The sequence below is a fragment of the Myodes glareolus genome, chromosome 15 (assembly GCF_982192425.1).
Source record: "Myodes glareolus chromosome 15, mMyoGla1.1, whole genome shotgun sequence".
Lineage (NCBI taxonomy): Eukaryota > Metazoa > Chordata > Mammalia > Rodentia > Cricetidae > Myodes > Myodes glareolus.
Genome location: NC_142040.1, coordinates 41,886,481 through 41,902,485, shown reverse-complemented (window position 1 = coordinate 41,902,485; position 16,005 = coordinate 41,886,481). Strand labels below are relative to the sequence as shown.

The 16,005-nt window shown below is 42.7% G+C and overlaps 1 protein-coding gene across 1 annotated transcript in view; it reads left to right on the top strand.

Annotated features, from left to right (window-relative positions):
• The first annotated feature begins 9,494 nt into the window (after positions 1-9,494).
• Positions 9,495-16,005, top strand: part of Itga1 (integrin subunit alpha 1) — a 146,247-nt gene continuing 139,736 nt past the window's right edge. Inside the window, exon 1 of the mRNA XM_048443056.3 lies at positions 9,495-9,996. Within this exon, the coding sequence (XP_048299013.2) occupies positions 9,936-9,996 (61 nt within the window). The 5' untranslated portion in view covers positions 9,495-9,935. The remainder of the gene's footprint in view (positions 9,997-16,005) is intronic.

Here is a 16,005-nt window from a genome sequence, read left to right as displayed (position 1 = left end):
TCTGTGAGTTGGAGGGCAGCTCAGCTCAATCTACATAGAGAATTCCAGGGCTACATTGTGAGATTTGCTTCAAAATACATAAATAAATAAGATTTCTTTGTAAATAGTTTCATTTCTTTTGTGTGCGTGTGTGTTTTCTGTGAAATCTACTTTAAAGTTTTTTGTTTTGTTTTGTTTTGTTTTGTTTCTCATAGGTCCAATATATCTAGCAAGCCAAATAGGCGAGGTTTCCCAATTGTTGGCCAAGAGAATGGGTCTGAGTTGTATCTTAGGCCTAGGGTGGAGACATACCTTACTGAATGGCCAGGAAGATTGTAAGATTACTATCTAGCCAGAGCCTTTCAGATAAAAAAAACAAAGACATGCCATTGTCCCCTCCCTTAAGAGTTAATACAAATGGGTCTGTCAATCACCTGGGCAGGAAAGAAGCCTTCAGGAAGCTATCTCTCTGTTCTAGAGATCTTCTAGAAAACAATACAAAGCTTCTGGGTGTGGCGGTACACAACTGCTGTCCCTAGCCCTCAGGAGGCAGAGGCAGGAGTATCAGAAACCCAATGCCTATATTGAAAGTACAGTTGCCAATAATACGTATATCTAAACATACAGATCATCATTTTGGAGTGCTTCATGTTACCTTGCAATAAATCTTACCTATTTTTGATACTACACTCTATAGTTTTCACCTGAATTCCTTAAAAAATGATCACAAAGGCCGGGGAGCCTGCAGGGTGAGGCCAGAGAGAGATCCTGGTAAGGCTGCAACTTAGATTTCGAGGAGAGGATAACAAAAATGAGTTAAAAGATTTTTATCAACAATTAACCTGAGTATCCAGTTATTGAATGAGGGTGTGGACATTGGTTTGGCTGACTCCATTGTGTTTCTCTTACTTTCCCCTCCCTCTCTGAGGTCAACCCTTTTCTGTAATTAACTTGAGTTGTAGGTGTCAGGTTCTGAGGCCTGCTAGCATACCAAATTGCAAGCTGGCCTCCAGCCTCCTTCAGGACCTGTGGCTCTTCTCCAGTGCCAACCTCCCCACCCTGCCCCCACCTCCAACTCTAACATTCTGCAGCTCCTGTGCTTCCCTCCTCTAGCTCCTCTTTCCCCTATAACCTTGCCATTTCGGCCGTGCGCTGGTGCTGTCTTTGCTCTCTCTCCCTTTGGTCTTCCTCTCTTAGTGTCCTCTCTTTTGTCCAGATTCCTCTGACTGTACTCTCTTTCATATCTACCACAAAATCCTTCCCTTCAAGCACACTTTGGATTGGTCAGATCCTCAGTTTGTACACTAGGAATGGTAGGTCAGGTTGATAAACATGTTTATGACAAGAGACTGAACAGAAAGAGCCCAGTGAGAAGATCTTCCAAAGCAGATCAGTTACCCTGGGAGGGGACTAACGGGTCCCTGGGTCCCTAACTAACACAGTGAGGGTCCTGCTGGAATTTAGCAGAACCAGTCTTGAGATAATGATCAACCGGGTCTAGCTTGCTGGAGATTGCCTCCAGTGTCTGATGTGCAAATCCCGCAATTAAATACAACTCTCCAACTCTTCATCTTTTGTCTTTGCTTTCTTCAAAGACTCCTCAAAGTCTTCAAGTCAGGTCTGGATAACGGAATCTCTCCATCCCTGTAGCCATGCTGATTAAAACCTCATTCTGTACGTCAGCACTGCTCATTTCTTTGATTGACATGTTGGGTAGGTGGCCACAACTAGTCCGTGGGATCTCTGGGCTTTCGCTCTGAGATTCCAGTAGCATCATGATGCAGCCAAGTGCCAGACACACATTGCCTCTAGCTTTTCGGGCTTTGTTTCTCAGCACTTAAATGCTCATTTTTGCAAGATACCAAAAAATCAGTTCCAGGCTGGTGAGTACAATTTGGCTTTAGGTAAATATATCATGGCTACTTCTGCTCAGTTGCAACTCAAGGTGAAGACTTCAATAATAATAATATAAAACATACATGTGTGGAAGAAAATAATTATTTTCTCTTCACTCCACCAACACACATTTACATATTCAGATCTTTAGGTTGTTTCAGGCACCCTACATTATTAAACTTTGGGCTATAGCTTTGTGTCTTACTGAAGTCACAGTTGAACCAACATAAAAACTGGCTATACCGAATCCCGATACAAATGATGTTTTCATGTTTATTCACACAGCAAAGGTAGAACCAAGAATAGCAGATTTAAGAGGATTCTTTGTTATTGCCACTGTTATGATCCTGTTTATACAGCCATAAGTTTTTAGGAGAGACTTACAACAAACTTCCTGGTATTCTGGCTCTTGCAATTTTTTTTCTCCTGTCTCTCTGAGATGTTCCATGAGCCACAGGGGGAAGAGCTATGATGTAGATACAGCCTCTGTATGATCGGTGGATGTCTGCCTTGCGACAGTTCTGTTTTTCTGTGATGGTCTAGAGAGAGGCTTCTTTGGTCATGGTGGGTAGCATGCATTTTAAGATGGGAGCCTGTGGTAACTTAGACTCATTGGCAACTTGTCAACATCATCTTGAAGTCAAACGTACATGTCTGGACAGATTTCATGAGTTAGAAATCTGTCTATTGGTGACTGGTGATATTCCATGGGCATGTGTCCCTGACTACACGAAAGGGAGAAAGTGAGCTGAGCACTACCATTGCTAGCTCTCTGCTCTTCCATGATGGATGTAGTGTGGCCAATGGTCCTACCACTCCTGACACCATGTTGTCCCTACCATGACGGACCATATCCCCTCTAACTGCAATCAAGCCTTTCCTCTTTCAAGATGTTTCTAGGAATTTTATCATAAGAATGAAAAAGGTGGGGAGCTGGAGAGATGGCTCAGTAGTTAAGAGCACTGACTTCTCTTCCAGAGGACCGGGGTTCAATTCCCAGCACCCACATGGCAGTTCACAAATGTCTAAAGATCCAGTTGCAGGGGATCTGACACCTTCACACCAATGCACATAAAATAAAAAGTTAAATAAACCTTTAAAAAAAGAATGAAAAAGGTAAATACAGGAAATCGGTCTTGTGAGATGGGGTCATTAATGTGATAACATTGTATGGTTGTTAAGCCTTGGAACTGACTTGCTGAAGACTACAGAAAAGTTTGAAACTTTGGGCTGAAAAAGTCCAGAAATGTCACAAAGAGAGCCTAATTGGCTGGCCTGGTGTGAGTTTGGATGACAAGAATGTCGAGTAGCAACCTGGTCCATAAAAGAGGGAAGTATTATTTTCCCAAGAACCAGGCTGGTGTCAATTCTAACGATATTGTGACAAACGCTCCATCCACCTGTGTTCTGAAAACTTGAGTGAGAATGATTTAAAATTGTGCACGAATTAATTTGACAGAGGACGAGATAGGATGCCATTCAGGTTGTATCATAGTTAGTGCTCATCACTATTACCCCGGGTCTTTAGTGTGACAGGGCAAAGAGTAGAACAGAAGTATTAGAAAAATGTGAAGTTTGGCAAGGAAAGGCATATGTTTTGAAGTTTGGGGCAATGAAAGTTTAGATGCCAAAGTATCTGTCATTGTAGATTAGTGCCATTGAAAACAAATGAGTCACCGGGCACTGAGACAATAAGGGGAAAGTTGTCTGGAGGGCAAGACTTCACCAACTGAAGTCTCCATCCTGTGAAAATCCAGCCGTTAGAAAAATGAGAACTCGAATTGAGAACGCAACCAAAGGGATGCCCTGATCAAGAACAACTGCCCAGGGAAGAGCTTCACCAGGCTTTGCCCGGAAAGCAGTGCAACTGTGTGCCAAGAGGGCGGGGCTACATCTTCAGCTGACAGCAGGCTCGGCAGCATCGTTCATATGGGGCTCATTTGGAAGGCCTGAAAGACATAAGAGTGAGGAAGTTTGGGGTCCTTCTCTAAAGTGCCGGATGCTCTGTATGTCCTCTGTAAGAGTCCCCTCCCTCCCGTTTCCCCCAATTCTAAACTTTCGTGTTTCTTATCTTAAAGGATCACATCTCATTTTTGCTGTTTTTACTTGTCATCTGCTCTCAGGTCTGACACAATTAGAAAGCCTATTCCATGCATGCATTTCTAGATAGCTTCTGAGTTTACGTGATGGGCCTAACACTTCAGCATCTCTGAGTCCTTCCGGGATGGATTCAAATGAGGCAAACCAATGTGTCAAGGTAACTTGATGAATGTACAGCCTTTAGAATGGTACAGCGTATCATGACTTGTAAAACAAGTTATTTAATTGTTATCTCAGGAACAAACAATAAGCATCTTTTCCCTTGATATGTTTCTTTTTCTAAATTAGAGACAAGTTATTTCCCTACAAATGTGTTCAATGACCCAGTCCTGCTATAAGCAATACTGATGCTCTTACTTTCCTATTATCATAGTATTTTAGCAGACAAACAAATAAACAAAACTCTTACTTTATTTAACTTTTTAGAAACTGGTAAAGGGAAACCTGGTAAAACAACTCCAGAAGTGCCCGAATGGATCACATGATAAAATAGCACAGGCTGGTATTTCAAATTAAGGAACCTAACAGTGCAGCTGAACTGTTTCTGGCCATCGTCACTTTTTCTTCTGAGTCAAACAGTGCCACGAATGGAATATTCCTGCCAGGGTACCACCCTGGCACAGCCTCTCTATTGCAGCATGGTGTGTCAGTCCTGTTGAAGACTGCCAATACATCAGGGACGTTTCAGACTGTGTTCAGAGCTCAACTAACCTCACCAGGATTCTCAAGTCAAGGATTTTTTTTTTCCCTTTTGTACTGGTTGCCCAAATGCCTTTGGACAAGGTTTCTGGCTCAGATACGTTCAGGAAATAGGGCGGGCGGAACACCTATTTAAGTGAAAAAACACTCCCGCAAGAATGCGCCTCAGTAACAGAAAACAAACGGTTGTCTAGTGGTGACTCCTCATCGCATGGACTTGCTTTGGTCACAGAGGGAACACTCATGAATTTTCAAGGTACAACAGCATTAATGAATCTGGGCTGTGAAACTCAATAGGCTTGAAACGAAGCATGCCAATGGTAGAATAAAGAGCCGGCCGTTTACTTTTGTTTCCCGTTACAAGTGAAAGAAGTTAATGGGCAGCAGATTTGCAGCGGCCTAACAACTGGGCTGCCCATTCCACCTCAGAAGAAAACGGCGCTGGAGACCGGTCCATAGCAGACAGAGTTTAAAAACTGAGCCGGCTACACCGTGTACCTGTGTGGGTTCTCCGTGTCAGCGGGCATCAATGCGCCTGCCCTGGAAACACTTCCCAGGTTGTCTACATACCGAAATGATAAAAATCTAAAACGTTACGTAATCACTGCAAAAGGAAATGCAGATATAGACAATTCTATCTATCACTAAAGCCTCAGAGCAAGCAGTGAGTGAGATGGAGGTGCGTTTGACGGAACCTTAAAACATGGGCAGTTGAGGGTACTGGGGGAAGTGTAGTTTTTGATACGTTGCTATTTTTCCAGTAAATAACACCCCCCCATTCAACACACGTTCATGTAGCTACCATAATTAAACTCACTGTGTCAAACATAACAAAACATATAACAGTGGGCAGCGAGGATTTGGTAGGTTAAATGGTTTCAGCGGGAGTGGAAGGGGAATGAGAGAAGAGTAGGAGGTGAAAGGGGACCAGAAATTATGATTGACATGTACAGGATTTTCATAGAATATTTTTAAAGAAGAAAAAGGATGAAGCAAAAAAAACATATTTGAAAGATTTGCATGAACTTTTCTTTAAAAAAACATCATTCTAAAATTTTTTTCTTAGAATTTTTTTAATATGGAACAAACTTTATTTATTATTGAGCAAAACTTACAACGCTTTCCAGGTAGGAGGATTCTTTACCCCATGGCATTAGGCTTCTGTTGTTTGAACCCTCTTAATTCCCAAATCCTGGTGACACTTGCTATTTTTGTTGAAAAAATAAAAATCCATTTGACACCTAACTAATTGGAAAAGCAAATTCGTCCCTATGTTATCATGGTTTGGTATCTTAATATACATCCATTTCGTAGGCCTATCCTCTGGATAACGCGACTATTTCCAGTAAATCTGCCAAAGGTAATTTAAGAAATAATAGGAGTTGGTGAAGACTGTTTTCAGTTAAAGTACTAAAGTTTCCCTTCTGGTGGCCATCACATGGCAATGTTTCCCTTCAGGGCCCATCTCACGCAGGAACTGCCTAACTTTCCACCGTGGACCTAAGAACAGTTCTTCTACCGTGGGAGAGGAGGCTATTTAGGAGCTCGTGAACACCGAATGCTTTCAGTTGCCTCATTTAATCCTCACATCGGTCTTCAGGGAGAGGAGTGATTCTCATCATTAGCAAACCCAGGCCATTTTTCACTGCCACACAGCAACGGGACTGTGGTTCCAGGGCTTGAGTCCACGCACCCCAACTCCAGGACTTTAGTAAATATATACTAAATGTGTTATACTAAATATTTATTTTATATAAATGTATTCACTTTACATTTATAAACCAAACTTATTTATTTAGTATAAAAATAAATGAATATATTTAGTATACAATAAATAAAAATATACTAAAAAATTGATTTAGTAGAAATATGAATTTCTACTAAATAATACTGGTGGATTAGACTAAGTCCAACACAAACTTTAAGGTAAACTATGTGTTTGGGTTTTTTAAATTATTTATTATGTATACAATGTTCCTTGTGCAGGTACATCTCCATGCCAGAAGAGTGCACCAGACCCCATTACAGATGGTTGTGAGCCACTGTTTGGTTGCTGGGAATCGAACTCAGGATCTCTGGAAGAGCAGCCAGTGCTCTTAACCTCTGAGCCATCTCTCCAGCCCAGGTGTTTGTTTTTTAAGACTATGCACCAACTGTCTTTGTTACTTTTTTTTATTGTTGTGAAAGGTAACCATGACCAAAGCAAGTTAAAGGAGAAAAGGTTGGGGGGGCAGTTTCAGAAGGTGAGAGCCCATGACAGTCTTTATGGGGAGCATGGCAGCAGGCATAACAGCTCAAGCAGTAGCTGAGAACCTTCAACTTGATCCCCAATCCCAGGGCAGAGGAAGCTAACTGGGAAGGACACGGGAAGGAGCTTTGGAAACCCCACCAATGACACACTTCATCCAGTAAATTCACACCTTCCATTCCTTCCCGAACAGTTCTGCCAACTGGGGATCAAAAATATGAGCCTATGGAGGCCATTCTTGTTCAAACCACCAAACCAACTATCTGGCCTCACTCCATAGACTCAACCTCACAAATTCTTAATCACTTCGGTCCTCGAGTTCCTACTCATTTTTAAACACCAAATGGGATCTGATCAGATCAGGTTTCATTTAAAATGGCAAAGTAGAGAGTTTAATGGTTCCTGCCCAGGAATCTCATAGAATAATTACCTTTTAAGACTGGGCATTTATGTTTGCTAGACTTTGGTTTATTCAATGGCCTGTCTTCCTACTAGTCAGAATAAACAAAGGGAAGGACTGTGTGTGTGTGTGTGTGTGTGTGTGTGTGTGTGTGTGTGTGTGTGTGTGCACGCGCGCGCAATCTATTTTAGTTTATGGTAGTTCAGAAGTTTATGGTATTCAGAAAATGAGGACAGATTCTAATGCAACCCTCCAGCAATAGCTGACTTTCCAATCTCTACATTTTCATTGATTTGACAGAAAGATCAATAAATAAAAAAATCATAACTGCACATAGCAATGCTACTGTTAGTGATCTTATCACCATTAAGGGTTTAACTCCAGGAGGATACACAAATATTTAAATTGGAAGTACAACTTAGCACCCAGCAAAGAAAGGAAAGGGTCTCACTACTTACCACCTTGATCATATTATTAGACTACCTTAACATTATGTTATAATAAGATATTTACAATTTTTGCTGTCTAGTAAAATGCATTGTTTTCCATGTGTCCATATTTACATGCATAACTGCACACATAAACATAGTATGCATATATACATATGTAGACTAATTATATTTTGAAAACTAAGCATTTGGGAAAAAATACTATTTGGAAAGTATTTATTATGAGTTTTAAGTGCCTGAGCATTAATCAATACTTATTGGTTATTTTGTGAAGTCCATTGGAACACAGCCAGGCAGAAGCTACACAATGGATTAAACAGGGGGCATGAGATGAACACCAGAAAGTCATTCTTTGGAAAGATTTTTGAATGCATGTAAGGGAGCCCGAGTAATGTCTAGTGGGAATGAACTATGATCCCACAGAATACTACTTTTCTAGACATTCGGGCAATTTTGAAACTGGAACTGAGAGAAGACATGAAAACCAAACCCAGTAAGCATGTGTGTTATTTTGTGTTTGTTACATAATCACCTGAAGCATATATTAGAAAGGGAATCCCTTGCCAGTGGACTAATGGGTCACAGGAATGAGGTTACATTCCTTCAACTTCTGCTGACTGCTTTTGAGGGAGGGCCTCACTCTGGGGTGCAAGCTGCCTTTAAATCAGCAGCCCTCCTGCCTCAGGCTTTGAGAGGTGGGATAAGAGGCATGTGCCACCATCCCTGACCAGCTTGCCCTATTCTTGATTATTAAACTTTCTTAACATTTGTCCTTTCCCCTCGGAGTTGCCGTGTTTCTTCATTTGACATTTACTCAGTGATGCTTGTAAGCATCCAGGCCCCTCCAGCCCTGTACAAGCCGCCTTGTCACGTAGACAGAGGGCCCTCCTTCAGGGGGCATCGGCTTGGTCCCATTCTTGCTAGACAGAGATGTTCCAGCATTTGCTGATTTGGACTGATTTCTGCAAAGGGCTCTAACCACAAACCCACCAATTGGTTCCTTTCCCCTCTTTGAAATTCTCTAAGGTGCTAAGGCGCATGAAAATGGCACGTATTTCTTGAAACTAACACTAATTTTGAGTGACTAGAGAAGCTGACTAACTCCGGGCCACCTCTCCTAGAAAGAAGTAACATGAAATGACTTAATATGTAGTCATACAAGAAGGAAAAAATCTAAAATAAGTACCTTGAGTTCTCTATTAGAGTCAGTCTCCAGTGTTCAAACATCCTAATTTAGCTTAGACAAAATAGCCCACATTCCATTTCTAAAGAGACAGCCTTCCTCCCCACCGCTGTTTCCTTATTTCTTGCCCACCCACAGTCTAGTTTCTCATTTTTTATGCCATAGTCTTATTATCTCCCCCACCCCCAAACACAAAAAATCATAATCTATAACTTCCTTTAATCGGGAATCTTCTTAAAAGATCAAGCAAAACCCTCAGTAGCGCTTGTCTGTGATGTGGACGCCCCGATGATGAGAAGGATCCAAGGCCAAGTCCCGGGGTCCGCTGGCAAGAAAGGGATTTATCCGACACGCTGACTTCCTTGCGGGTCTGATCCCTTCTGCGCGGCTGGACACAGGCAAGCACCCTCCGTTGAAGGAGTAAGAGCCCGGGCACTTTTAAAGTGTTCCTCCTACCCAGATCCGGGCGAAGTCCAGGGGGTATGAAGGCGGGGCCACTAGATTGGCGACACCCTCCTGAAAGTCCAGTCCCGCCCTCCCCACCACCTTAAGGATTTGGTACTTGAAGCGAGATCGCCCTCTTAGTGAAAGGCAGATGTCCCTTTAAGGTTTGCTTTGCTGCTGCCCGTGGACTTTAGCCTAAACACCATCCCGCGAAGTTGGCTTTATTTGTCCATGTCTCGGATAGAGCCTGGGAAACTGCCAGTGAGATTTCAGAGAACCAGCGCGCGAAGGGGCGGGAGATGTGGCAATCGATCTGGGATGTGAAAAGCGTGGAGCGGACTTAGAGACATTCGACCAAAACACAGGAAATCGCTCCTCGGCGACTCTTGGGCGCTGCAGCCGCTGGGGCCACCACCGAACTCCCGCAGAGACCGCCCAAGTGACCCAGAGTGCAAGGCACTAGCAACCGGTCCTGCCAGCTCCTGCCAGCTCCTGCCCGGGAACCAGCACGTCAAGGGAACTGCGGCGGCTCCAGTCATGGTCCCCAGGCGCCCTGCCAGTCTAGAGGTCACTGTAGCCTGCTGCTGGCTCCTCACTGGTGAGCGACCCTGCTTTCCTGATCATCTCTAGTGGGGCTTGGTTGGGGCTCGCCTAAGGGGTGAAGCACATAACGGAGGACCAGACCGGACTGGCTCTCAGGTAGACCGGCCAGGTCACAGGACGGAAGGGAGCGCCTGTGGCCAGCCCGAGAGTGAGGGAGGCAGTGCCTAGAACTTTCCAAGTACTAGAGGCTTTTCAAATTAAAGTTGTTTTTATGTTGTGAGCTGTGTTTTAAGTATTTGAACTTTTGGAAAGGAGAGTAACCGGGGACGCCTGATTAGTGTGCTATGTTGCTGCCGTAGAGTCGCTCAGAAGTGGGCTTTATAGCATGTTCTTCCTGTTTAATGCTTGGGACCCTTTCTGCTACAGAACGAGGAAAGACAGGCAAAACTACTTGTTTCAATGTGACGTTTCTACATTGGCTCCTAAGAGGCGGAACACTTTGAAATCAGAACGTTTAGTATCCAGTTATCACAATGCAGTTTTTCAAATACAAAATGTATTTTCAAGAAGACTTAGTATCGTAGAAATGCAGTGTTATATCCAATTGAGAAAAACTGGGAGCAGTGTGGATTTTCCAAATGGAAGCAGTAAACTAGGGTCACAACCTTTGTAGTAGTTTCCAGTTGGGGAGGTGAAACTGAGTCCGTGGTGGGGTGAGGTGCTAGAAGCAACAGATTATCACCTTGTTAGCCCTTTAATTGCTGGTTGTCTTTAACAAGCCATGATATTCAGTTGTTTGATGTGTTCATTGTTGGCATGCTCAACTAGTTAATTTCACATTTGACTGTTAGCAACAGGGTCCGTTAACCCAGAAGTGGGTGACTAAACCCTTAGGTTCACTTAAGAAGTAATCATCAGCAAGCTCGCCTTTTCTCACAGTGAAGCAGCAGAGGGAAGTTAATAATGTGCTATGGGCTTTTTCACCCACACATTTCCCACTCCTCAGGAAAAGTCCAATAATCTAAGCAGTAGCAACTTCTGAAGAGCACTTCAGACCAGGGAGTGGTTTCACCGTCTAGCTATGGCCATGACCCTGGGTGCAAGCTTGACCTGGGTTTTTTTTTTCCAATCCCTGATTTCAGAGATTGGATCTTGCTGGTTTGCAGAATTTGAGTTGTTTACCAATTACTCAAGCTGTATCTTTCTTTCTTTTCTTTACCAAACATTCAGTCCGTGCAGAAGTGAGGTCTGTGTATTCTCTAAAGAATGACAGACAGTTTTCCAAGAGGGGCGGGGATGACGGAGTTACAAGTTCATGGCTGTTTGAGAATTAAAGGAGAAAAGGCGGTAGATATGTCTTAAGGATGCTCAGGTTTTATTGTGTGTATAATATTCAGAGCGTTATTGACCCAGGGAGGACAGGTTCCTGATGTGTCGTGTATTTGTGTCCGTTTCACAAGATGGCATTAAGGATCTCAGGTGTGACTTCTCCCTTATCAATTGCTCAGACTTGGAAACCTCTCAGCAGTTTACAGAACGGCAGCTAACCTGGTGTCTTACGGACATACCCACTTGCGAATGATATTAGAGAGCTTGTGCTGTTTCCCAACTTCTAACCCTCTGTATCTATTTTAAGTAGACCCTCTGAGGTAGTTCGTGGTTGCCTCTCAGATAAAATAAAATTCTCAGCCGATTGCCCAAATCAGAACCCTATATCCCTTTCCTATTACTGCTGTAACAAGTTGCCATTGATTTATTGGCTTAAACTGGAATATTTATTGTTTTACAGTTCTGTAGGTTTTAAGTCACACTGTGATAACATCAAGGCTCCCCCCCCTAAGGCATTTCCTGTGGAGGGCCTAGAGTGAGGTTTTCTAGTCTTCCTCTCTGACTCCTTCAAGGTCACTTCTTCTCCAAGTCTACCTGCCCAGGGTCCTTGTATTGATCTGGTACCTCTCTCCAGATCCCTGTTCAATAACATCTGCCATATCCATTTTTTTTAAATCTAAGGTAACATACTCAGCATTCATGGAGTAGGTCAAGGACATCTTTGGCGGGCCACTATTATTCTGCCTTTCCCAACCCTTGCACAAAGCAGCCATTACATCCAGCCACACTTCCTTACACTGCTCACAATCCTCTTGCTCTTCTTGCCACTGTAGATATGATCTTGTTGTTTTATGCATCTACAAAAGAACCCACCCTTCCTTCCCACTACCCCCTGCCTTCTAAACAAACTCTCTCCGGCTTTCAAAGCTATGCATCTATCATAACAAATCACCACCATTCTGAAGAACTTCCCAAGGGTTTACAACTTCTTGGGTTAGTTTCTTCCAACATACATTAAAGGATTTGTCAAAAATGTTCTCATTTATACCCAAATAAAGTCCTTCTCACTGTTTTAGACATGTCTGAGTCCCCGTGTAATATATGGCGAACATGGAGCTGAAGGGAGCTCCAAAATCAGACCACCGGAAGGAGGCCTTAGGGAACCAACAAAGGCAGGGCACCTGAGATAAGCAAGGGTCGATAGAAATCACTTGAAACAGGAGACCTGAAAAGAAGCCTTGAGGAACCTGAATACTGGAAGGAGGCTGCTGTATCAAAGCTCTGGATCCAGGTAGATAGTGACTGGATCAAAGCTGAAGCTCAGCCAAGAAGGAATAGAGGAAATAAAATATACCTTTTCTCCCTCTCCGTGTAATATCTTGCCCATTGCTATCACTGGAAATACCCGAATGGTTAGATTCAGCCCTTCAGAGAGATGATTACAATAACTAGCACAGAGTAACACTGGAACTTACTACACAAAAGGCCCTGGGCCAAGAGCTTTATAATGTTTTATCCTAATCTAAAAAAGTAAAAGTTTGTATACACATCTTCCATATTTTGATGACGAAAAACAACAAAAACCACTAAGATTAAATGCACTCACTCAAAGTCTCACAGCTAATACGTGACAAATGACTTCAATTTGCACCTCTGACCTCAAGTTTCCTGCTGCGAACAGAGCCGAAAAGCAAGCTCATTTTCCTCTTGCTCTCAACTCCATGAGTCAAATGCAAACACAGACGGCTAGAATACTTGGGTAAGGCTATATCTAGGCCATGAAGCAAGTGTTATTTCCATGAGTTTCGGTGTATAGTGAAATTAAATGATAGTACACTCTCCCTTAAGTGAAATCTAAACATGATTACTTCCACCTCAGTTCATTCATATGAGGATCTAGAAATGCCCCTGGTGGAGGCCATTCCTCCCTAGAAGCATGGGTCATCTTCTGAGCCTTCTTTCCCACGCCAGTATTTCCTATTCACAGTGACATTCAGTGAGGAGGTGGCTGAACACGGGGAGGCAGTCACTGATCCAAAGCAAATGAATGAACTCCGGTGGCAGCCATGCATCAGCAGGAGAGACTAAATTATGATGTCTACGAAGGCAATAATGAATCCACTAGGAGTTGTTTATTTCTTTAGTTACAAGGCCATGAGAGGAAAAAGTATATATGCCAAACAAGTTTGTTTTGTTCTAGTTGGTCTTGATGCTAATATTGATAGTTAATATTTAAGATCAGTAAAACCTACCTCTCGACTGTCTCTGAGGGCTACATTTCCAAGAGAGGATTAGATCATGGAGGTTCTAACTTGATGATTTAATCAACTGGTGGATGTGAAATCTGAACAAATTATTGAGAGGTGGTGGAATCTGCTCTGTGGTTACAGGAAGGAGGTTCTTAGAGAGGAGTCCTTGGGGACTGTATTTTGCCCCCAATGCCACTGTTTTGTGTCCACCACGGTGTGACCTGCTGTTCTACTATTGATAGAATAAATTAGTTGTATGATACGTTTTCTGAGACTTAGAATCCAAACTCTATTCTTCATAACTGCTCTTCCGATACAGGAAGCACAAAATCTCATATGTGAGTTCATGCTAAGCAACTGGGATGAAAGATGTTTTGGAACTGTTGCCACAGTGCTAAAGTCAGAATAGACGGCCTCTTCAGGGCCTGTGACTACAGAACTGTATTCATTCTCAAAACAAGGGCGGCAAAGTCTCAAGAGATGCAAATGAGGTGACTATATTCCTTTCCTCATGGTTGCTGAACTCCTTTCAGAGTCTGTGAGCCAACCCTTCCGAAGTTGCCTCTGGGCCTTTACGTGAGCAGTAGCTCCCTGTGCTTTAGATCCTTAACTCCCTTAACTCCCATGCAAAGGTGATTCCCAAGTGACTCATTGACTGTCTGTGCTTTCGCAGACACCAGCGTGCTCCAGCACCTTTGTTTCTATAAATCCCCATACCATACGACACGATAATATAATATGTAACTGTCTTCCAGCTTATATGCTATGTAAGTACTATGTATATTTTATTATCCTTGGTACCTAAGACTAATTGACACTTTTTACTCAGCAAATTAAAATAATGGACTATAAATAAACTTTTAAACTACTTAAAAGATGAGCCAGTCCCTTTAAGTATATTCTTGGTCATATTTGACCATAATGAATAATGCCACTGTTAGGTCTCAGATTTGGGACAAATGGCTAACCATTTAACATATCAAAGTGGACCTGGCTTCCAGGTCCTCCCAGCATCCCTCAGTTCCTTACTTGTTACAGTGTATGACTGGCATACCCTGCCCTCTACCCTAAACTTCTGCAGCCCTGGGCCGCCTTCTCCTAGCTACCCTTCCCTATATAATGCAGCCATTTTGGTTACCCGGCTCTTTTGTCTATCCTTTGCCCTCATGACCTCTTGATGTCCTGGCTCTCCCCGTCTCCTCTCCTCACATGGCCTCACTTTCCCTCCACTATACTTAGGAACAGTCATGACCTCCCTTCTTTATCTCATTTTTCACCCACCCCCAATGAAGAATGCACCATGTGATGTCGCACTAGACAATGTGAGCACTGAAAACAATCAGTTTGTAATTTGCTTGGTTGTCCGCAACATCCTATTAGAGAAATGTTGAAATGACAAAAATAAAAATGGCACATCGGAAGATTACACCCAATACACAGTTATTGCCGGGGCCATCTCTGTCCCATTTCTCTGTCCCTGTGCAGACAGTATCTTGTTTGAACATGGTAGCTTATGCCTCTGTTCCATCACTTAGAAAACAGAAGCAAGTCGATTTCTAGGAACTCAAGGCCCGGCTGGTTTATATGCTGTGTTCCAAATCAGCCAGGGCTACATAGTGAGACCCTCTCTCAAAAAAAAAAAAAAAACAACCCCCTTTCCAAACAAAATCAGCAAAGGAAAATTAAACATGAAAACTGGACCTTAAGGTCTCAAAGACGCTAAGACCACACCAGAGTGCTGCCCTCTTCTCAGTTGTCTCCACCAAACTTGTATATGATGTAGGCATGATTTTCCCTCTGCTTCTGCAGCCTCACCATTTCTCCCAAACAGAGCTGCCTGGGGACAGCTACCTTTGGGAGGAAGGGGAGAAAGCGCTGGGGATCAATGGCTCCAGTGGGGGCAGACTATGGACATTCTGGCATGCTCCAGAGTGGTGGCGCTGGTTGTGTGTGAAGGACCTATTTGTAATCTGATCTTTACTGTGGCTTAAAAGAAAACTTTAAAAAGTCAGCGATGTGTTACTTGATTTTTTTTGGAAACTGTCCTGGAACTGTCAGTAAAGTTTTAAGAGAAATAGAAATGTCTACACGCTTATGGCTAGAACCTGCTTTCTCCAAAAACATTAAGATTTCCCTGGATAAATGGAAAAAGATAATTTAAATATCAGGAATAAATCCACATAGTTCTGCGTGACTTATTAGAGATCTGCTGAAATAAACGACAAATCTTAGTTTTTAATAGAGCAACTAAATTTCATTAGGTCAAATGACTAAGACGGTTTTCATATTTTATTATATATTACATTTTGTGTGTACAAGATCCCATGTGGAGCAGATGAATCTCAGACTTACTCTGTAGTTGAGGATGACCTCCCGACACCTCTACAAGTGCGCACCCTGCCTTTATACGAGCTAAATGTGTTCTGAAAATTATTCCACTAACTAGACTTTTAGCCAGTAAAACATTTTTAAACATTTTATTATGC